The sequence below is a fragment of the Loxodonta africana genome, chromosome 6 (assembly GCF_030014295.1).
Source record: "Loxodonta africana isolate mLoxAfr1 chromosome 6, mLoxAfr1.hap2, whole genome shotgun sequence".
NCBI lineage: Eukaryota > Metazoa > Chordata > Mammalia > Proboscidea > Elephantidae > Loxodonta > Loxodonta africana.
The window spans coordinates 11,402,613-11,426,457 of NC_087347.1; the positions used below are offsets into that span (position 1 = coordinate 11,402,613).

Genomic DNA, 23,845 nt, shown 5'->3' on the forward strand with positions numbered 1-23,845 from the left:
AACAGTAATAAAGAAGGTATTTTGAAACACGTGGCCCCAAAGAAGTCATAGTAAAAAATAAATGTATGATGAACTTCTGCCTCCTCAAAACCAGCCTTTCTTTTCCTTAGCCTTGGAAACATGTTGGTAACTTCACAAGGGATTGTCAAAACAAAGCACAAGCAGCCGAGCACTGCTCAGAAGAATTTGGGGGAACCTGGCCAAAGGGTCCACATGTTCTTGTTCATAACTGACACAAATGTGCAGAGGAGCCTCCAGGGGGCAATGTTGCTGGGGCTGGCCCAGCTCTGGGGGGCATTCTCTTCCTTGAGCGGCCCAGTGACCAGTAGCCCTTTGGTGGTGTGAATGAGGTGGGTGCAGATTCCACGTGAGTATTTTAAGGCTTGGAGTCAAGGTACTTCCCTAACATGGCTTGGCAGAGTCCGCGTGTCAAATGGCCCGTCTCCAATTTGTTCTAAATTCTACATTTGTAGACCTGGGCCTGCAAACCTTTGCAATGTCATTACAATCACACTTGTCATCTATCCTGATTTAGGATTTATATTCTGTGCCTGGAAATGGGAAACCCTGGTGGTGTAATGGTTAAGTGCTATGCCTGCTAACCAAAAGGGTGGCAGTTCAAATCCACCAGGCGCTCCTTGGAAACTCTATGGGGCAGTTTTACTCTGTCCTATAGTGTCGCTATGAGTCGGAATTGACTCGACGGCTGTGGGTTTTTTTGGTGGGTTTAAAATAGCATAACACCTACACATAAAACAATTCCCTGGTACAACTTATCTGATCATAAAATACTAACGATCTTTTATAAACCATGACTGCAGCCAGAATCACCAAATTAGAAAATGTGCCCAACACAAATACCACCACTGCGTGCACACACACATTACAGAACTGTGCTTGGGGAAACTGCATTTGGTGGGTGCTCCCAACAGCATATGTTGCCATGGATTGAATTATGTCCCCCAGAAAATATGTGTCAACTTGGTTACACCATTCCCAGTATTGTGTGGGTGTCCTCCATTTTATAATTGTAATTTTATGTTGAGAGGATTAGGGTGGGATTGTAACACCACTCTTACTCAGGTCAACTCCGTGATCCAAGGTAAAGGGAGTTTCCCTGGGGCATGGCCTGCACTGCGTTTTATCTCACAAGATAAAAGGAAACGGAAGAAAGCAGAGAGCTGGGGACCTCATGCCACCAAGAAAGCAGCACCTTTGGGCCTGGGATCCCTGCATCTGAGAAGCTCCTTGACCATGGGAAGACTGAGGACAAGGACCTTCCTCCAGAGCCTACAGAGAGAGAAAGCCTTCCCCTGGATCTGATGCCCTGAATTTGGACTTGTAACCGAGTAGACTGTGAAAAAATAAATTTCTTTGTTAAAGCCATCCACTTGTGGTATTTCTGTTATGGCAGCACTAGATGACTAAGACAGTTGCTAAGCCACTGCTCAGGGACTTTTTTTTTTTAATTAATTTTTTTTGTGCTTTAAGTGAAAGCTTACAAATCAGGTCAGTCTCTCATGCAAAAATTTACATACACCTTGCCATACACTCCTAACTGCTCTTCCTCCAATAAGACAGCATAATTCTTCCCTCCACTCTCTCTCCTCATGTACATTTGGGTAGCTTCTGGCCCCCTCTGCCCTCTCATCCCCCCTCCAGAAAAGAGATGCCAACATAGTCTCACATGTCCTCTTGATCCAAGAAGCTCATTCTTCACTATATCATTTTCCATCCCCTATTCCAGTCCAATCCCTGTCTGAAGAGTTGGCTTTGGTAATGGTTACTGTCCTGGGCTAACAGAAGGTCTGGGGACCATGGCCTCCAGGGTCCCTCCAGTCCCAGTCTGACATTAGGTCTGGTCTTCTTACGAGAATTTGGGGTCTGCATCCCACTCCTCTCCTGCTCCCTCAGGGTTTCTCTGTTGAGTTCCCTGTCAGGGCAGTCATCAGTTGTGGCCAGGTACCATCTAGTTCTCCTGGTCTCAGGCTGATGCAGTCTCTGGTTTATGTGGTCCTTTCTGTCTCTTGGGCTCATAATTACCTTGTATCTTTGGTGTTCTTCATTCTTCCTTGCTCCAGGTGGGCTGAGACCAATTGATGCATCTTAGATGGCCATTTGCCAGTGTTTAAGACCCCAGACGCCACCCTCCAAAGTGGGATGCAGAATGTTTTCTTAATACATTATGCCAATTGACTTAGACGTCCCCTGAATCCATGGTCCTCAAACCTCCGCCCCTGCTACGCTGGCCTTTGAAGCATTTAGTTTATTCACGAAGCTTCTTTGCTTTTGGTTTAGTCCAGTTGTGTTGACCTCTCCTGTATTGTGTTGTCTTTCCCTTCACCTAAAATAAAACTTATCTACTATCTAATTAGTGAATACCCCTCTCCCTCCTTCTGTCCCTCCCTCCCCCATCTTGAAACCATCAAAGAATATTTTCTTCTCTGTTTAAACTATTTCTCCAGTTCTTATAATACTGGTCTTATACAATATTCGTCCTTTTGCAATTGACTAATTTCACTCAGCATAATGTCTTCCAGATTTCTCCACGTTACGAAATGTTTCATGGATTCACCGTTGTCCTTTACTGATGCGTAGTATTCCATTGTGTGAATATATCATAGTTTACTCATCCATTCATCCGTTGATGGGCACCTTGGTTGCTTCCAACTTTTTGCTATTGTAAACAGTGCTGTAATGAACTTGGGTGTACATATATCTGTTCGTGTGAAGGCTCTTATTTCTCTAGGATATATTCTGAGGAGTGGGATTGCTGGATCGTATGGTAATTCTATTTCTAGTTTTTTTAAGGAAGTGCCAAATCGATTTCCAAAGTGGTTGTACCATTTTACATTCCCACCAGCAGTGTATAAGTGTTCCAATCTCTCCACAACCTCTCCAACATTTATTATTATGTGTTTTTTGGATTAATGCCAGCCTTGTTATAGTGAGATGGAATCTCATTGTAGTTTTGATTTGCATTTCTCTAATGGCTCCTTGGAAACTCCATGGAGCAGTTCTACTCCGTCCTATGGGGTCGCTATGAGTCGGAATCGACTCGAGGGCACTGGATTTACTGGGTAATGGCTAATGATCGTGAGCCTTTCCTCATGTATCTGTTAGCTACCTGAATGTCTTCTTTAGTGAAGTGCCTGTTCATATCCTTTGCCAATTTTTTAATTGGGTTATTTGTCTTTTTGTGGTTGAGTTTTAGCAGAACCATGTAGATTTTAGAGATCAGGTGCTGATCGGAAATGTCATAGCTAAAAACTTTTTCCCAGACTGTAGGTAGTCCTTTTACTCTTTTGGTGAAGTCTTTGGATGAGCATAGGTGTTTGATTTCTAGGAGCTCCCAGTTATCTGGTTTCTCTTCTACATTTTTAGTAATGTTTTGTATACAGTTTATGCCATGTATTAGGGCTCCTAACGTTGTCCCTATTTTTTCTTCCGTGATCTTTATCGTTTTAGACTTTAGGTTTAGGTCTTTGATCCATTTTGAGTTAGTTTTTGTGCATGGTGTGAGGTATGAGTCTTGTTTCATTTTTTTGCAGATGGATATCCAGTTATGCCAGCACCATTTGTTAAACAGACTGTCTTTTCCCCAATTAACTGACTTTGGGACTTTGTCAAATATCAACGGCTCATATGTGGATGGATTTATGTCTGTATTCTCAATTCTGTTCCATTGGTCTATACATCTGTTGTTGTACCAGTACCATGCTGTTTTGACTACTGTGGCCATTTAATAGGTTCTAAAATCAGGTAGAGTGAGGCCTCCCACTTTGTTCTTCTCTTTTGGTCATGCTTTACTTATCCAGGGCCTCTTTCGCTCAGGGTCTTTTTGTTTGGGAACTCTATCACAGTAAGGCACAGCTGTTCACGGGAGAAGTAGAAAAGATATGCTTACGGTGATCAGAAAGTTTCCAGGTCTTTCAAGTTACATAAAAACAGACCTGAAGACACATGTAAGTGTCCTCAGATGCAGCTGGAGCTCAACTCTGATGTCAAACCGGTTGTAAAAATTGTACAGCAGCCATCTATAGAGGTACCAGATATGCAAAGAAGCTTCAAGACATACAGTTTGTTGGCCTGGTCTTATATAGTCACATAATCTGGTCATGTGTGAATTTCACAGACTACTCTACTAGTCAGGTATGGAGTATTTGCTGTATTCCTCTCTAAGGTTAGCTTCATAGTTTACATAAGAGATGCTCACCCATGATTCCGTCTTACAGGTATATTGGAGCCCTGGTGGTGTAGTGCTTAAGAGCTTGGCTATTAACCAAAAGGTCGGCAGTTTGAATCCACCAGCCACTCCTTGAAGGCCCTATGGGGCAGTTCTACTCTGTCCTATAGGGTTGCTATACGTTGGAATCGACTCAATGGCAATGGGCTTATGGGTATATCAATCCATCTTACATTCCTTCCTCGTCTAGAGGGAACCGGCTAGGCTAGGTTCTGGGAGTGCTAGGGAGAAAGGCTCATTTTCCAAAGAACGAGCTTCACTCTGATGAAAAACAACCTTTGTTTCCACCTCTACTAATGACTCTACTCTTGTTTTATACTCTGAAAACTTTACTCTGGGGCTGGAAGGTACCAGTAAGGGTGGCTGCTGCAGCATTCACAGAGGAGCCTGTATCTGAAATGGCAGCCACTCAGCACTCAGGCGCCTCAGGCCCAGAGTGGCCCTGGGCAGAGGGCGCAGCCTGACCTTGAACTCCATAGGCCGCGTCAGCAGTGCCCAGCTCAACAGTGCCCCATCCCAGGCCACTGAGAAGTCAGGGGCCAGGTGCAGACAGGCAGTGGCTGTGGCATAACCTCCAGCGCCTGAGTAAGGCTCACAAACCAAACCTCAAATTCTCTTTAGAAGGAAGTACATAAAAATAAATAAATTTGCTAAATCAATAAAATCATCCGAAGATTATATACGCTGCCTCAGAAAATGGTACATTGCCACTGGAAATATTCAAGGTGACCCAATCACTTGCCTGGATTGTTATAAATGGCATTTAGGCATCAAATAGTGGTTGCAACAAGGTCTTCTAAGGCCCTTTCTGGCCCTGAGACTTGACCGTCACAGAATCTCTGAGCCCTCTGGGCCCACTCGTACCACACTGCTGTGCAGGCTCCCTTTGATAGGTGGCTGCCTTGTAAGTATGGTTCTTGCCAAGCTGCAAGTGCTGCGGGGGCAGAGATTTTGCTTTGTTTTGTTCACCTCGAAATCCCTCATGCCCAGAACAGCCTAAAACTCTTCAGGGTGGGGATTACGTCTGTCACCGCTCCTAAGTATTGTGCAGCTTCCTTTTTCTTCTGCCCAGTAAATGTATATGCGAGACCTATGTCACATCACATTTCCTAGGTAGGTGCAGAGATTTAAAGATGACACTACCGATTTGTCTGTAAACACCTGAATAGTCTAAAAGTAATTCTGAGCAGCTAGGTCCCCAGAAGGAATGCCAACACTCTCTAGTGGTAGCACTTTTTACAAGTTGGGAGTGTCTTGATCATCTCTAGATCAAACATAAGCAAAGTGTTACCTGGATCATCAACGATGTGGAGTCTCTTAAAGGTCCACCCACTGTTTTAGATAACGGTTTTCCTTTCATTTTGCACTCTTTGGAAAATATTTTCAAAGTGTCTTCAAATTCGGCAAAATTTAAATACTGTGAAAAGAATATAAGCAGCATTTTTTCCCTCTGTTTTAAGCATCAACAAGGTGACTGTCTTTAACACCACTGCACTAGCACAATCTTAGCATCCATTTATATCAGGGTTAGTGAACCGCCATCTTTGCGAGCAGCAGAGTGATCTGGGTTCAGCTCAGACTTTACTTACCCACGTCTACTCTGAAAGCCTAGAAAGACAGTACCATAGAAAATGAGTCTGTTTTCATGAGGAAAATGTGAGCTGCGTGATTCATTAGAATGACTGACAGAAATAAAATGGTGCGTGCAGCACTCTGAAAAAGGCAAAGTGACTCCCAGGGGCCTGACGGCTCTGCTCTAGTCTGTCTCCGGGAATGAGAAGTAACGCCGGTCCCTAAGAGCAGGAGGAGATAATTCATCACAGGGTGGGCCAAGTCACCAGTGACGTTCGAGCCCAGCACTAACGCTCCCAGCCCTCGCCCCTGTGTGCTGTAAAAGGAACTCTGACGTGGACTCTGATGCCTCTCTCCTCCGCCTTCTTGGGGTGCAGCAGTCACCTCTCATTTGCATCTCCTCTAACTGTGGCTATTTCCTCAGCCTGGTCCACAGCCCTCTGCTAGGACAGCTTTAAGGGTTTATTCACCAGGCTTTCTAGAGCCACTGAAGCTGGATGAACCCCTGAAACTGCTGCCCTGAAATAATCTTAAAATCTTAAACCAAAAGATCCCCTGAAGTCTTGTTGTTGTTAGGTGCCATCAAGTTGATTCTGACTCATGGCGACCCTATAGGACAGAGTAGAACTGCCCCATAGGGTTTCCAAAGCTGTAATCTTTCCGGAAGCAGACTGCCACATCTCTCTCCTGCCCAGCAGCTGGTGGGTTCAAACTGTCGACCTTTCAGTTAGCAGCTGAGCACTTAACCACTGTACCACCAGGGCTCCCTAAAACCAAATAATTGTTTAGCTTATTTAGTAAAGAAACGTCTGCCTTGAGCACTGTGCTCTTTCAAGAACTGTCTATACGGGATCAAATTGACAACAGCAACTCAAAAGGTCAGACAGGAACCTTAGAGGGCAGTGAGTTTATATTATTGGGGGAGGAACAACTTGGAAAAGGAGGGTGAGAATAGTTCTAGAACTCGAAGAATGTAATTAATGTCACTGAACTGTACATGTAGAAACTGCTGAATTGGTGTGTGTTTTGCTGTGTATACTCTCAACAACAATTAAAAAAAAAGTTTATTCACGATCACACCGGTGCATTCCAGAGCTGACTTTCCAGGGTGGATGCCTCAGTCTGGATGCAGTGTCTTGTCTCTTGATGTCTCATGCCCAGCTAATCCCACAGAAAAATGGCAGTAGCCATGTCTTCTGCACCAATCACCTGCCGGCTTCCTGCTAAAAGCAGTGGAGAATAGCGAAAAGCAGATGAGGTGGTTCCTGCCCTTCCAGAGCTTTCAGTGTAGAAAACCTAAACGTCCATTCTTAGTAGGCAACTAGTCAAGTCAGTTATGACACACCCATGCAGTGACGGACTCTGCAGCATTACCAAGGACGAGGCAGACCATGGGAGGCTGTCTGCGCTGTTACTGCTGACAGAGAAAGAGTAAGCCCCGGAGCAAGGGGCAGGGCGCCATCCCATTTTGTAAAACAAACTACATACGTGTGACTATAGTTTCAATATTCACAGAAAAAAGTCTGGAAAGACAGTCACCAAATCATTAACAGTGTTCACTGTTGAGGGAGGCAGGGAAATTTTTTAATACTTTTTTCACACTTCTGTATGGGTTAAATTTTTTACTATGAGCCTGTATTACTTTTCTAATGTTCTTTTTTTTTTTAATAATTTGTTTGTTTTTATTGTTGTTGGGCATATATGCAACAGAACACACACCGATTCAACAGTTCCTACACGCGCAATTCAGTGACACTGATTACATTCTTCAAGTTGTGCCAACATTCTCACCCCCCTTTTCTGAGCTGTTCCTCTCCCATGAACATAAACTCACTGACCCCTAAGGTTCCCATCTAATGTTGCACGTTGCCATTGTCAATTTGATCTTATGTACATAGATCTCAAAAGAGCATAATGCTCAAGGCAGACATTCTTTAATAGTTAAGCTAAACTATTAAGATGTATTTGGATATATTTGGTTTAAGACTTAAATATAACCCTAGGGCAACAGTTTCAGGGATTCATCCAGCCACCAGGGCTCTAAAATCTGATTCCATGAGAATTTGATACAATTTTCTTAAAGCAATTTTAAAAAGTGGTTTTGAAAAATCAATTTATGAAAACAAAATATAAACACATGGAAAATTATATAATGGAAAACAGATAAATAACTCCAATGTAGTCACAGAAGAAGCATTACAGGGCACTATGGAATCCGTCATGTTTTAAAACACAAACCACAAGTTTTCACGATCTCTTTCCCTGGGACCCAAGTTTTGTGTAACATACCTACCTCTCTCACCAGTCCAAGTAATTCGGATTCATGAGCCAGAATGTCCCCCATTATGAAATGTTGCTGGTAATTCTCACAGGAAAAACCTCTAAAGGCAAGAATACAAAAGCTTTCATTTAACCACCTGTGAAATCACACAAGGGTGCTACGGTCAGCAGAATAATGGCCCCAAAGACGCCCATGTCCTAATCCCTAGAACCTGTGAACATGTTAGGTTACACAGCAGGGAGAATCAAGGCTGCAGATGGAATTAAGGCTGTTAATGAATCAATGGGCCAACAGATAAACAAGCTGTGCCACATGCCTGCAGTGGAATACTACGCAACAATAAAGAAGGATGATGAGTCCAAAAATCATCTCATAACATGGACAAATCTGGAGGACATTACACTGAGTGAAATAAGTCAAACCAAAAGGACAAATATTGCATAATACCACTTTTATAATAAGTCAAGAATAGGTATATACACAGAAAGCAACATTCTTTGATGGGTACCAGGGATGGGAGTGGGAGGAAGGAGAAATCACTTACTAGATAGTAGTAGACACATTACGGTAAATGCTATAGTAGATACAACCTTGCAACAACAGGAATGACAAGCAAAAAATACGAGAGTGGTTACACAGGTAGATATGTATGCTGTATGGGTGTAGGAAGGCGTATGGGAGTACACACCTGTGCATATATAGGTAAATTTGTGGGCATGTGCTAGTATATATATTCGTACACACAGTAAAGCACATTCAGGGCACAGTTAGGGAGCCCACCTAGAAACATCCTAAAACCTCATGGGACTTATTTACTGGGTTTGAAGACTCAGGATCATACTCTCATAGGAAAACTAGGTCAATTGGCATAACTTAGTTCATAAAGATAATGTTCTACATTCTAATTTGATGAATAGAATCTGGGGTCTTCAAAGCTTGTGAGCAGCCATCTGTAGTTGCTATTAGGTGCTGCTGAGTCAGTTCTGACTCATAGCAACCCCATGTACAACAGAGGAAAACACAGCCCAGTCCTGTGCCACACTCAAAATTGTTGCTGTTTGAGCCCATCATTGAAGCCACTATGTCAATCCATCTCACTGAGGGTCTTCCTTTTTTTCACTGACCCTCTACCAAGCCTGATGTCCTTCTCCATGCACTAGTCCCTCCTAGTCTTGCCATCCTCACTTCTAAAGAGCATTCTGGCTGTACTTCTTCCAGGACATATTTGGACCTGTCTCTTTGCTCGCTTCTCTCTTTTATATCCCCAAAGAAACTGGCTCAAGACACAATCCAATCCTGTAGATTGAGTCCTGCCTCATCAACACAACTGCTGCCCACCTCTCCTCATTAACGTCATGGAGGCAGGATTTACAATACACAGTAAAATCACATCAGATGACAAAATGGTGAACAATCACACAAAACCGGGAATCATGGCCCAACCAAAGTGATACACACATTTTTGGGAGGACTCACTTCAACCCATCAGACGGACCTTATAGAACAGAGTAGGACTTTTTAGACTATAATCTTTACAGGAGCAGACTGCCAGGTCTTTTCTCACTCAGAGCTGCTGGTGGATTCGAACCACTGACCTTTCAGTTAGTAGGTGAGGGCTTAACCACTGAGTCACCAGGGCTCCTCGATTTTACTCTAGTGAGGCCCATTTTGGACTTCTGACCTACAGAACCATAAGATAATAAAACTGTGTGTTTTAAACCACTAAAGTTGTGGTAATCTATTACAACAGCACTAAGAATACAGTGACTAGTCTTGTAACTGCCTTCCCTAGCCCCCAACAGGTATACCGAAAGCAGATGTTCCCAGCCAGTGTGCCTGGCACACCGCTGTTGTTCTTATTGTTGTTGCTGTTAGATGCCATCAAGTCGGTTCCGACTCATAGCAACCCTAAGTACTACAGAATGAAATACCGTCCAGTCCTGTGCCATGCTTACAATCGTTGTTATACTTGAGCTCATTATTGCAGCCACTGTGTCAATCTTGTTGAGGGTCTTCCTCTTTTCCACTCACCCTGTATTTTACCAAGCATGATGTCCTTTTCCAGGGACTCATCCCTCCTGACAACATGTACAAAGTATGTAAGACACAGTCGCACCATCCTTGCTCCTAAGGAGCATCCTAGTTGTACTTCTTCCAAGATCAATTTTGGCAGTCCATGGTATATTCAATGTTCTTCAACAACACAATTCAATGGCATAGGTGCTCAAAAATACTCACTGAAAGTAAGGAAATACATCAGGTATAATGAAAATAAAGCAAGAAAAGAGACAGAGTGTGGAAGAGATAGGTATGGGGTTATTTTAGATAAGAGTGGTCTGGAGATGGTCTCACAAAGAACTTGACATTTGAGCAAGGATGCAAGGAAGTAGGATTTGCAAGTACAAAGGCCTCAGGCAAGAAGGAGCTTTGAAGGGTTGGGGTACAGCTAGTGCTGATGAGCAAGGCAGAGGGATGGCAGTGAGGTGCTGGGGCAAGATCAAATAATGCCTATGGAGCAGAGACAGAGGCCTGCATGTTATGTGCAGTGTAAAGGGAGGCCTTGAGAGGGTATTGAGCGGGGGATAAACACAACCTTACATTTTTTAAAGAGCACTCTTATAGACTGAATTATGTCCCCCCAAAACATATTTTGAAATCCTAACCCCTATACCTGTAAATACAACTGTTTGGAGTTAAGGGTTTTCTTCTGTTACACCAATCACTTCTGAGTTATAAAAAGAGCACAAGAGATGCAAAGACACACACACAGGGGGAAGACACCAAATGAAGACAGACTACAGTGTGATTCATTACTTTTGCACCAAGCCTTTCTAACCATGGTCTTACAACGTCCATCCAGGTGACTGAGTGGGCCTGTGTGATAAGGTAATTGTGGCCCATCAAGAAGATTCGTCAGTTTTGTCTTAAAAGAAAGCCAGTTCCAGGTGAAAACTACAACAAGATTTCATCTCACTCCAACGAGGCTGGCATTAATCCAAAAAACACAAAATAATAAATGTTGGAAGGGCTGTGGAGAAATTGGAACACTTACACACTGCTGGTGGGAATGTAAAAAAGTACAACCACTTTGGAAATCGATTTGGCGCTTCCTTAAAAAGCTAGAAATAGAACTACCATACGATCCAGCAATCCCACGCCTCAGAATATGTCCTAGAAAAATAAGAGCCTTTACACAAACAGATATATGCACACCCATGTTTATTGCAGCACTGTTTACAATAGCAAAAAGATGGAAGCAACCAAGGTGCCCATCAAAGGATGAATGGACAAATAAATTATGGTATATTCACACAATGGAATACTACGCATCGATAAAGAACAGTGAAGAATCTGTGAAACATTTCATAACATCGAGGAACCTGAAAGGCATTATGCTGAGTGAAATTAGTCAGTTGCAAAAGGACAAATATTGTATAAGACCACTATTATAAGAACTTGAGAAACGGTTTAAACTGAGAAGAAAACATTCTTTTGTGGTTACGAGACGGGGGAGGGAGGCAGGGTGGGAGAGGGGCATTCACTAATTAGATAGTAGATAAGAACTACTTTAGGTGAAGGGAAAGGCAACACACAATACAGGAGAGGTCAGCACAACTGGACTAAACCAAAAGCAAAGAAGTTTCCTGAATAAACTGAATGCTTCGAAGGCCAGCATAGCAGGGGCAGGGATCTGGGGACCATGGTTTCAGGGGACATCTAGATCAACTGGCATAATAAAATCCATTAAGAAAACATTCTGCATCCCACTTTGAAGAGTGGCGTCTGGGGTCTTAAACGCTAACAAGCAGCCATCTAAGATGCATCAATTGGTCTCAACCCACTTGGATCAAAGGAGAATAAAGAACACCAAGGACACAAGATAACTACACACCCAAGAGACAGAAAGGGCCACATGAACCAGAGACTACATCATCCTGAGACCAGAAGAACTAGACGGTGCCCGGCTACAACCGATGACTGCCCTGACAGGGAACACAACAGAGAACCCCTGAGGGGACAGGAGAGCAGTGGGATGCAGACCCCAAATTCTCACAAGACCAGACTTAATGGTCTGACTGAGACTAGAAGGACCCCGGTGGTCATGGCCCCCAGACCTTCTGTTGGCCCAGGACAGGAACCATTCCCGAAGCCAACTCTTCAGACATGGATTAGACTGGACAATGGGTTGGAGAGGGATGGTGGTGAGGAGTGAGCTTCTTGGATCAGGTGGACACTTGAGACTATGTTGGCATCTCCTGCCTGGAGAGATGAGAGGGTGGAGGGGGTTAGAAGGTGGCGAAATGGACATGAAAAGAGAGAGTGCAGGGAGAGAGCGGGCTGTCTCATTAGGGGGCGAGTAATTGGGAGTGTGTGTGTAGCAAGGTGTATATGTGTTTTTGTGTGAGAGACTGACTTGATTTGTAAACTTTCACTTAGAGCACAATAAAAATTATTTTTAAAAAATTCTAGCCAATAAAATTCAACAATATATCAAAAAAATAATTTACCATGACCAAGTGGGATTCATACCAGGTATACAGGGATGGTTCAATATTAGAAAAACAATCAATGTAATCCATCTCATAAATAAAAGATATGAACCGCATAATCTTATCAATTGATGCAGAAAAGGCATTTGACAAAGTCCAGCACCATTCACAATAAAAACTCTCAGCAAAATAGGAATAAAGGGGAAATTCCTCAACATAATAAAGGGCATTTATACAAAGGCAACAGCCAATATCATCCTAAATGGCAGAGTCTGAAAGCATTTCCCCTTGAGAATGGGAACCAGGCAAGGATGCTTTTATTACCACTCTTATTCACCCTTGTGCTGGAGGTCCTAGCCAGAGCAATAAGGCAAGAAAAAGAAATAAAGGGTGTCCGAATTGGTATGGAAGTAGTAAAAAGTATCCTATTTGAAGATGATAAGATCATATACACAGAAGGCCCCAAAGAAGCCACAAGAAAACTACTGCAACTAATAGAAGAGTTCAGCAGAGTATCAAGATACATGATAAACATAAAAAAATCAGTTGGATTCCTCTATACCAACAAAGAGGAAATCACCAAATCAATACCATTTACAGTAGCCCCCAAGAAGATAAAATACTTACGAATAAATCTAACCAGAGACTTAAAAAACCTATATAAAGAAAACTACAAGACACTACTGCAAGAAACCAAAAGAAACCTACATAAGTGGAAAAACATACCTTGCTCATGGATAGGAAGACAACATCGTGAAAACATCAATTCTATCCAAAGCAATCTACACATAAAATGCAATCCTGATTCAAATTCCAAAGACATTTTTAAGGAGATGGAGAAACAAATCACTAATTTTATACTGAAAGGAAAGAGGCCCTGGATAGGTAAAGTATTAATAAAGAAGAACAAAGTGGGAGGCCTCACGCTACCTGATTTTAGAACCTATTATTAAGCCACGGTAGTCAAAACAGCCTGGTACTGGTACAACAAGATACACAGACCAAAGGAACAGAATTGAGAACTGAGATGTAAATTTATCCACCTACAAGCAGCTGATATTTGACAAAGGCCCAAAGTCCGTTAAATGGGGAAAAGACAGTCTCTTTAACAAATGGTGCTGGCATAACTGGATATCCATCTGCAAAAAATGAAACAAGACCCATACCTGACATCATGTACAAAAACTAATTCAAAATGGATCAAAGACTAAAGTATAAAATCTAAAATAATAAAGATCATGGAAGAAAAAATAGGGACAACAGTAGGAGCCCTAATACATGGCACAAACAGAATACAAAACATAACTAACAATGCACAAACACCAGAAGAGAAACTAGATGACGGGGAGCCCCTGAAAATCAAACACTTATACTCATCAAAAGACTTCACCGAAAGAGTAAAAAGACAACCTACAGGCTGGGAAAAAATTTTCGGCTATAACATATCCAATCAGGGTCTAATCTCTAAAACCTACAAGATACTGCAAAACCTCAAAAACAAAAAGACAAATAACCCAATTAAAAAATGGGCAAAGGCGGAATGGACAGGAAAGGAGAATGGAGGGAAAGAGCGGGCTGTCTCATTGGGGGCGAGCAATTAGGAGTATATAGCAAGGTGTGTATAAATTTTCATATGAGAGACTGACTTGATTTGTAAATTTTCACTTAAAGCACAATAAAAATAATAATTAAAAAAAAAGGGCAAAGGATATAAACATGCACTTCACCAAAGCAAACATTCAGGTGGCTAATAGATACAGGAGGAAATGTTCACGATCATTAGCCACTGTAGTTGTTGTTGTTGTTAGGTGCCATCGAGTTGGTTCTGGCTCATAGCAACCCTATGTACCACAGAATGAAACACTGCCCGGTCCTGTGCCATCCTTACGATCATTGCTATGCCTGAGCCCACTGTCGCAGCTACTGTGTCAATCCATCTCATTGAAGATCTTCCTCTTTTCTGCTGACCCTGTATTTTACCAAGCATGATGTCCTTCTCCAGGGACTCATCCCTCCTGACAACATGTCCAAAGTATGTAAGACACAGTCTCGCCATCTTTGTTTCTAAGGAGCATTCTGGTTGTACCTCTTCTAAGACAGATTTGTTCATTGTTTTGGCGGTCCATGGTATATCCAATATTCTTTGCCAACATCACAATTCAAAGGCGTCAATTCTTTTTCGGTCTTCCTTATTCATTGTCCACCTTTCACATGCATATGAGGCGACTGAAAATACCATGGCTTGGATCAGGTGCACCTTAGTCCTCAAGGTGACATCTTTGCTTTTCAACAATTTAAAGAGGTCCTTTGCAGCTTTTTTTTTTTTTTTTGCAGCAGATTTGCCCAATGCAATGCATCTTTTGATTTCTTGACTGCTCCTTCCATGGCTGTTGATTGTGGATCCAAGTAAAATGAAATCCTTGACAACTTCAATTTTCTGATTGATGTGGTTTATTGGTCCAGTTGTGTGGGCTTTTGTCTTCTCTATGTTGAGGTGTATGTTAGCCTATGTTAGCCATCAGAGAAATCCAAATCAAAACTATAATGAGATACCATCTCACCCCAACAAGGCTAGCGTTAACCCAGAAAACACAAAATAATAAATATTGGAGAGGTTGTGGAGAGACTGGAACACTTATACACTGCTGGTCGGAATGTAAAATGGCACAACCATTTTGGAAATCAATTTGGTGCTTCCTTAAAAAGCTAGAAATAGAACTACCATACAATCTAGCAATCCCACTCCCAGGAATATATCCTAGAGAAATAAGAGCCTTTACACGAACAGATATATGCACACCCATGTTCACTGCAGCACTGTTTACAAAAGCAAAAAGTTGGAAGCAACCAAGGTGCCCATCAACAGATGAATGGATAAATAAATTATGGTATATTCACACAATGGAACACTACACAACCATAAAGAACAATGAATCCGTGAAACGTTTCATAACATGGAGGAATCTGGAAGCATTATGCTGAGTAAAATTAGTCAGTTGCAAAAGGACAAACATTGTATGAGACCACTATTTTAAGAACTCAAGAAATAGTTTAAACACTGAAGAAGATATTCTTTGATGGTTACGAGGGTGGGGAGGAAGGGAGGGAGAGGGGTATTCACTAATTAGATAGTAGACAAGAACTATTTTAGGTGACAAGAAAAACAACACACAATACAGGAGAGGTTGGCACAACTGGACTAAATCAAAAGCAAAGAAGTTTCCTGAATACAACCGTATACTTCGAAGGCCAACGTAGCAGGGGCAGAGGTCTGGGGACCACGGTTTCAGGGGACATCTAGGTCAATTGGCATAATAAAATCTACTAAGAAAACATTCTGCACCCCACTTTGGAGAGTGGCATCTGGAGTCTTAAACATTAGCAAGCAGCCATCTAAGATGCATCGATTGGTCTCAACCCACCTGGAGCCAAGGAGAATGAGGAACACCAAAGACACAAGGTAATTTTGAGCCCAAGAGACAGAAAGGGCCAAAAAAATCAGAGACTACATCAGCCTGAGACCAGAAGAACTAGATGGTGCCTGGCTACAACTGATGACTGCTCTGACAGGGAACACAACAGATAATTCCTGAAGGAGAAGAAGCATAGTGGGATGCAGACCTCAAATTCTCGTAAAAACACCAGGCTTAATGGTTTGACGGAGACTAGAAGGACCCCAGAGGCCACGGTCCCCAGACCTTCTGTTAGCCTAAGACTGGAACCATTCTCAAAGCCAACTCTTCAGACAAGGATTGGACTGGACTATAAGACAGAAAATTATACTGGTGATGAGTGAGCTTCTTGGCTCTAGTAGCCACACGAGGCTATATGAGCAGCTCCTGTCTGGAGGGGAGACGAGAAGGCAAAGGGGGACAGGAGCTGGCTGAATGGACATGGCAAGACCGGGTGAAAAGGAGAAGTGTGCTGTCTCATTAGGGGGGGCACAACTAGGAGTACATAAAATAAATAATACATAGCAAGGTGTATATAAATTTTTGTATGAGACACTGACCTGATTTGTAAACTTTCACTTAAAGCACCATAAAAAAAAAGCTAGAAATATGATCCAGCAACCCCACTCCTTGAAATATATCCTAGAGAAATAAGAGCCCTCACATGAACAGACATATGCACACCCATGTTCACTGCAGCACTGTTCACAATAGCAAAAAGATGGAAACAACCTAGGTGCCCATCCACAGACGAATGGATAAACAAATTATGGTATATACACACAATGGAATATTGTGCAACAATAAAGAACAATAAGGAATCCACAAAACATCTCACAACATGGATGAATCTGGAAGGCATTATACTGAGTGAAATTAGTCAGTCACAAAATGACAAACATTGTATGAGACCATTATTATAAGAACTCAAGAAAAGGTTTAAACATATTTTTTGATGGTTACAAGGGTGGGGAGGGAGGGAGAGGGGAATTCACTAACTAGATAGTAGACAAGAATTATCTTAGATGAAGGGAAGGACAACACAGTACAGGCAAAGTCAGCAGAGCTGGACCAAAGCAAAAGCTAAGTTTCCTGAAACACGACCAAACCCTTCGAAAGACAGGGTAGCAGGGGTGCGGGTCTGTAGACCATGGTTTCAGGGGACATCTAGGTCAACTGGCATAACAAAATTTATAAGAAAATGTTCTGCATTCCACTCTGGTGAGTGGCTTCTGGGGTCTTAAAAACTTGCAAGAGGCCACATAAGATGCATCAATTGGTCCCAACCACCTTAAGCAAAGGAGAATGAAGAACACCAAAGACACAAGAAAAATATCAGCCTGAGAGGCAAAAGAGCCACAAAAACCAGAGACTCCATCAGCCTGAGACCAGAAGAATTAGATGGTACCTGCCTATCACAAATGACAGCCCCAACAGGGAAAACAACAGAGTCCCTGACGGAGCAGGAAGAAAAGCGTGGTGCAGAACTCAGATTCACATAAAAAGACCAGACTTAACGGTCTGAGACTAGAACCCCAGAGGACATGGTCCCTGGACTCTGTTAACGCAGAACTAAAAGCATTCCTGAAGCCAGCTCTTCAGGCAAAGATTAGACTGGAGTATAAAACATAAAATAACATTGGTGAAGTGTGTGCTTCTCAGTTCAAGTGCATGGGGTGATGAGACTAAATGGGCAGCTCTTGTCCAGAGGCGGGATGAGAAGGCAGAAAGGGACAGGAGCTGGTTGAATGGACACAGGAAATAGGGGGTGGAAAGGGGGAGTGTGCTGTCACATTATAGGGATTGCAACTAGGGTCACATAACAATATGTGTATAAACTTTTTATGAGAAATTAACCTGAGCCGTAAATTTTCACCTAAAGCACAATAAAGAAAAAAATAATTAAAAAGAGTTCTGGTTTGGTCATAAGCCTGAGACGCCTATTAGACGTTCAAGTGGAGATGCTGAAAACGTAGGCGGTTATATGAATCTGGAGTTTAAGGGCAGAAGCACCAGCCTGAAAAGGATGGCACAGGACCAGGCAACATTTTGTTCTGTTACACATAAGGTCACCACGCATCAGAGCTGACTCCACGGCACCTGACAACAACAGCATAAAGATGGTACTTAAAAGTACCTGTACAGACAAGCAGGCTAAACAGATGTGGCCTCCTAGGAAGAAGGTGTGGATATAGGAGAAAACAGGCCTAGGCCTGGACACTGAGTACTGAGGGGTCGGGGAGAGGAGATGCAGCCCGCAAAACAGGTTAGGCAAGAGCCGTGAGCTGGGGGACACCCAGGAGCCTTGGTAAACGAGGGTGCGGGTGAAGGTATTTCACACATCAACTGCAACTCAATGGTGGTGTCAGATGAGGGCAGAAGAATTCATCTCTGGATTTGTCAAACTGGAGTTTGATGGCGAGGTGTTTGACAGGAAAGGGTTGAAGAGAAAAAGGGCAGTAAAAAGTAGAGACAGGGAGATCTGTCACAAAAAGGAGAGAAGACAGGGCATAATGGTTGGAAAGAGACATGAGATTTTCTTAAGGCAGTGTGTAAGTTGATGGGAATGACCCAGTAGAGAAAGAAAACTCAATGAGGCAAAAGAAAGAAGAGATGGTTAAGACGCAGCGTCATTGGTGCACTCAGTGTCCCAGGGGAGGGACAGGTCTTTGCTAGGGCGGGGACAGTTCACACCTGACACATAGGTATGGCAGAGGATCCGGGTACTAAGCAAAGAGATGGACAGGTATAGTGATGAGAAGTAACATAAGAAAAGAGGTCATGACTGAGAGTAAGAAGCATGCCGACAGTCTGAAGGGAAGGGAAGGTGGGAACCAGACGGACAACGGAAACATGGTAGGATTTCTAGTATTGAGAGTCCACGTAAGATGTATGGACCTGAATCTAAAATGAAACCAGTTGGCACAGTTCTGCAGTTTTCTCTAGCCCATTCAGCTGCCTGGGTAGGCAGAGATTGAATTAACTAAAGTTAAAGTTTTTCCAGGAGAGAGGAGAAAGGGAAAACAAGTATTACTATTAGTGATGTAACACTGAAACTATGCCAGACAAATGCTGGTGAGTGACAGTAGGGGATAAGGGGGTATCTAAGGCAGTGAAGAGTGATGGGGTCAGAGACCTATTTTCCCTGGTGGTGCAGTGGTTAAGAGCTCCACTGCTAACCAAAGGTCAGCAGTTCAAATTCACCAGCTGTTCCTTGTAAACTCTGTGGGGCAGTTCTACTCTGTCCCATAGGGTCGCTATGAGTTAGAATCAACTCGATGGCAACAGAGGTTTTTTAAATTTTTATTACAGTGAGCTGGAGAGGCAGAAGGTAGTGGTCAGAGACAGGGATGGAAGTTTGGAATCAAGATTTTGGAGGTCTGTGACCACAGGAAGGCACCTTAGAGGCACAGTGGTTAAGCGCTCAGCTGTTAACCAAAAGGTTGACAGGAGAAAGATGTGGCAGTCTGCTTCTGTAAAGATGACAGTCTTGGGAGAATGACGTACACCAAAGACACAAGGGAAAGATCAGTCCAAAGGACTAATGCGCCACAAGTACCACAGCCTCCACCACGCTGAGTCCAGCAAAACCAGCTGGTGCCCTGCTACCACCACCGGCTGCTCTGGCAGGCATGGCAATAGAGGGTCCCAGACAGAGCTGGAGAAAAATGCAGAACAAAATTCTAACTCAAAAAAAAAAAAAAAAAAAGACCATATTTACTAGTCTGACAGAGACTGGAAAAACCCCAAGAGATGGCCCCCGGACACCCTTTTAGCTCAGTGATCAAGTCACTTCTGAGGTTTGCCCTTCAGCCAAAGGTTAGATAGGCCCATAAAACAAAATGAGACTAAATGGGCACACCAGCTCAGGGACAAGGACAAGAAGGCAGGAAGGGACAGGAAAGCTGGTAACGGGGAACTTAGGGTCCAGAAAGGGAGAGTGTTGACATGTTACGGGGTTGGCAACCAATGTCACAAAACAATATATATACATATACATTGTTCAATGAGAAGCTACTCTGCCCTGTAAATCTTCATCTAAAGAACAATACAGAGAAAAAAAAAAAGGATTAGTCTTGGAAACCCTATAAAGCAGCTCTACTCTGTCCTGTAGGATTGCTGTGAGTTGGAACCAGCAACGAGTTTTATTTTGTTTTTTTAAGGATCATAGGAAGGAGCCTTGGTGGCAAATGGTTAAGCACTCAGCTACTAAACGAAAGGCTGGTGGTTCAAACCAGTCGCTCTGCAGGATAAAGACCTGGTGATCTGCTCCCATAAAGATTTCGGTCTGGGAAACCCCATGCGGCAGTACTACTCTGTTGCACAGGGTCACTGTGAGTTGGAATCAACTTGATAGCAACTAACAACATAACCACGGGAGTGGGTGGATGAGGAGGATGGAGGAAAATCTGCCAGCAAGTGAGGAAGAAGACAGTGGAGAAACCAGGATACTGAAATCTCCAAAAATGAAGAAGCAGGGGTGAAGGGGCAGGTGTGAGCCAGGCTCTAAATCTTCAAGGGGAACCAGCATGCCATTGGGAAGTGACTGCATCAAGGAGGGTACAAGTGGGACAGTCCCCTGCATGTACTTCCAAGGAGCTTCTACTCTGGAGGCGGAGGTGGTCTGGAAGCAGCCATGGGGAGCAGTGAGGACACCTACCCCACCTGCACCTCCAAGCCTGCCAGATATACACGGTGAGGGAAGAAATACAGCTACTGTTGGAGAGGACCACCACCTCTCCTTGTCCCTTTCCCTGCTCCCTTCTGTGACTTTCCCATGCTGGCCTCCACCACTAGTATACTTGCCATTCCCCCGTATAACATATGCTTTCACGATTCTAAGCCCTCTGTTGGATGTACTTGCCCCACCTCCCAGACAAATTTGACTCACCAGTCAAGCCTAGTCCAGACTTGCCCTGCTCAGGGAGTCTTCCATAAGCCCCCACCCATTGAGGAGGAAATTCTCTCCTCTGGGGTACCAAGGGTCCTTACACCTACTTCTATTATTATACCTATCACCCCAGAGCCTAGCAGAGTGCCTGGTAGGCAAGATCGGCCACCACAGCATTTGATGAGTAAATGAAGCCCAAACAGAGGAGACAGCATTTTTGAAGGCCCTAGGACAAGAAAAGCGTTGCTGTTTTTGAGAACCTAAGCTCCTTCCCACCTCAGGGCCTTTGCACATATTGTTCCCTCTGCCTAGAACATTCTTCCTCTTCTTCTTCAGCTGGCTAACCCCTGTGCTTAATTTCACCTCCTCAGTGAAGTCCTCCGTGGCTACCACTTATTCCCATCATCTGTCAGTGAATGTGAGCCATATTGGGTACTGTTGCTCTGACACTGTTACAAATTTCAGAACTGCTGCTAAACCTTTATATCATAATGTTGGTGCTAGCTACAGTCCAGTCAGCTCTGACTCACGGAGACCTTATGTATAACAGAACAAACACTGCCAGATCCTGCACCATCTTCATGATCGATGTTTGAGTCCATTGCTGCCACTACTATGTCAATCCATTTCATCAAGGGTTTCCCTCATTTTCACTGACCTTCTGCTTTACCAAAGGAGCCCTGGTGGTACAACTGAAAGGTGAGTGATTCAAATCCACCAGAGGCTCCATGGGACAAAAGACCTGGCGATCTGTTCCTTTAAAGATTAAGCCTAGGAAACTCTATGGGGGCAGTTGTATTCTGTCATATAGGGTCTCTATGAGTTGGAATCAACTCGATGGCACCCAACAACTACTTTACCAAGCATGATATCTTTACATCATAACAGATATCACTTATTGAGGGTTTACTGTATGCCAGGCAATGTGCAAAACGCTTCACATTTAAAGGTCACAATCAAGCTGCGAGGTGAGTATCATTTATATTCTTCCTTTACAGGTGAGGTGATTAAGACTCTGGGAGGTTGACACTCTCCCAACATCCCCAGCTAGTAAGTGACAAGGTAGGAATGTAAAGCCAGACAGATTTTAACCATGACATTAGTGTTACCCCAAGTTTAGAATCAGAATCACCTGGAACGCTAGTCAAAACGCAAATTCCTGGCAGCTCCCTGGTCTTGGTTTTACTGAAAACCATGGCAAGGATGCTGCCAAGAAATCTCCGTCTTAAACGAGCACCCAGATGATTCTTATACACTCTCAAGTTTGAGAACCACTGCTCAGAAACCAGGGAAAACTGTGGTCGCGCCTGGAGGTTCCAGTGGCAGCTTCTGAATTTCTATATTAGAGGGATTGAGGGCCTACAAACTGGTTGGATAAAGTGAAGGCTATGAAATTTACCTTGAAGAGGCGTTTACTCAGATTAGGTGAAGTCTGTACTTAATTTATCCGTGGAGGCAAAGGAGGGAGACTAGCTTATGGAGATTATGGAGGGACCCGAGGGGCCCTGGTGGCGCAGTGGTTAAGAGCTTGGCTTCTAACCAAAAGGTCAGCAGTTCGAATCCACCAGCTGCTCCTTGGAATCCCCATGGGGCAGTTCTACTCTGTCCTGTAGGGTTGCTACGAGTCGGAATCGACTGGACCGCAGTGAGCGAAGGCCCCCAGGACACTCACCACTACCCAGCTGGACCACTTGGGGCCCCTATTCAAGTTGGGCACACTGAAGCAAAGGTCAGGGACTTTCGCGGGAAGCAGCCGGGTTGGTCTTCAGGACGGGAAAGCCCAGGCGGCCACCCCGAGTCCATGCCGGAATAAGGGCCTTGTGCCGCAGGCAAGGTGGGGGCCTCCGATAGGGTATGGGGAGATGATTCGTCGGGGTTTTTCTCGGGGACGAAAGGTCAGCGGAGCCTCGGCCCTCGGGTCCCATCGCTGCTCCTCCCCGCACAGGGCCGGCGGGCTCAGGGTGGCCCGGCCAATGTGGCGCCGCCCGAGGGAGCTCGGGGGCCCCGGAAACGGGAGCGAGAGAGGGCGGCGGGGGACGCGCTTACCTGCAGCTCAGCCGCGGGCACCCAGCCGAGCCGCCACCTCTACAGCCGTCACCCGGGCAACCGCAGCCGCCAGCCAGGAGTCACGTGGCGCGGCGCAGCCAATCGTGTGGGACGCGGCCGGCGCGGAGCATCTTGGGAAGCTGGCGCAGGCTCTCCCAGCAGCGGAAGGGGGAGTTGAAGTCGCAATGGTCCGGGGTCTGCGGTTTCCCGCTCCGGGAGTTCCCATTGTCTCATTCTTCAAGGTGCAAGGCACTGTGCCCAGCTCTGGTGATGAGTCGGACCAAGCTGAGCCCCTAACCTCCAGGAGCGCCTTGTCTAACAGGAAAAAACAACCACTGAGATTATAGTACAGTGCGGTGTTCGTAGTAAGAAACCAAAAAGCAAACCGGTTGCCATGGAATCGATTCCGACTCATAGCGACCCTCTAGGACAGAGTAGAACTGCCCCATAGGATTTCCAAGGAGTGGCTGGTGGATTAGAACTGCCGACCTTTTGGTTAGCAGGGGCTCTTAACTACTGCACCCCCAGGGCTCGGTGTGTGTGATTGTCGTTTTGTGGGAGGGACAGAGGGCAACTTTAGACTAAAATGACGCCCAAGGCCTGCCTGAAAGCTCCAGGCACCGGAATGCCACCCCACCAATGCAGTTTCTAGGAGTTTTAGAGAAACATTTTCTTCTATTTCAAATCAGGGTTTTTAAAATAAAAACTCAGAAAACCAAATTCATTTCCGTTGACCCCAACTCCCAGCGACTCTATGAGACAGAGTGGAACCGCCCCATAGGGTTTCCAAGGCTGTAATCTGTGAAAGAAGATTGCCACGTCTTTGTCCCGAGGAGCTGCTGTCGGGTTCAAACTGCTGCAGATTCT

General features: G+C 44.2%; 1 protein-coding gene across 1 annotated transcript in view; it reads right to left on the reverse strand.

Annotated features, from left to right (window-relative positions):
- Positions 1 to 23,027, reverse strand: part of ARMC9 (armadillo repeat containing 9) — a 177,808-nt gene extending 154,781 nt beyond the window's left edge. The window contains exons 1-3 of the mRNA XM_003417916.4: positions 22,979 to 23,027; positions 8,112 to 8,199; positions 5,538 to 5,663 (exon numbers count right to left, since the gene is read on the reverse strand). Coding sequence (XP_003417964.3) covers positions 5,538 to 5,663; positions 8,112 to 8,162 — 177 coding nt within the window. The 5' untranslated portion in view covers positions 8,163 to 8,199; positions 22,979 to 23,027. The remainder of the gene's footprint in view (positions 1 to 5,537; positions 5,664 to 8,111; positions 8,200 to 22,978) is intronic.
- Positions 23,028 to 23,845: the final 818 nt, after the last annotated feature.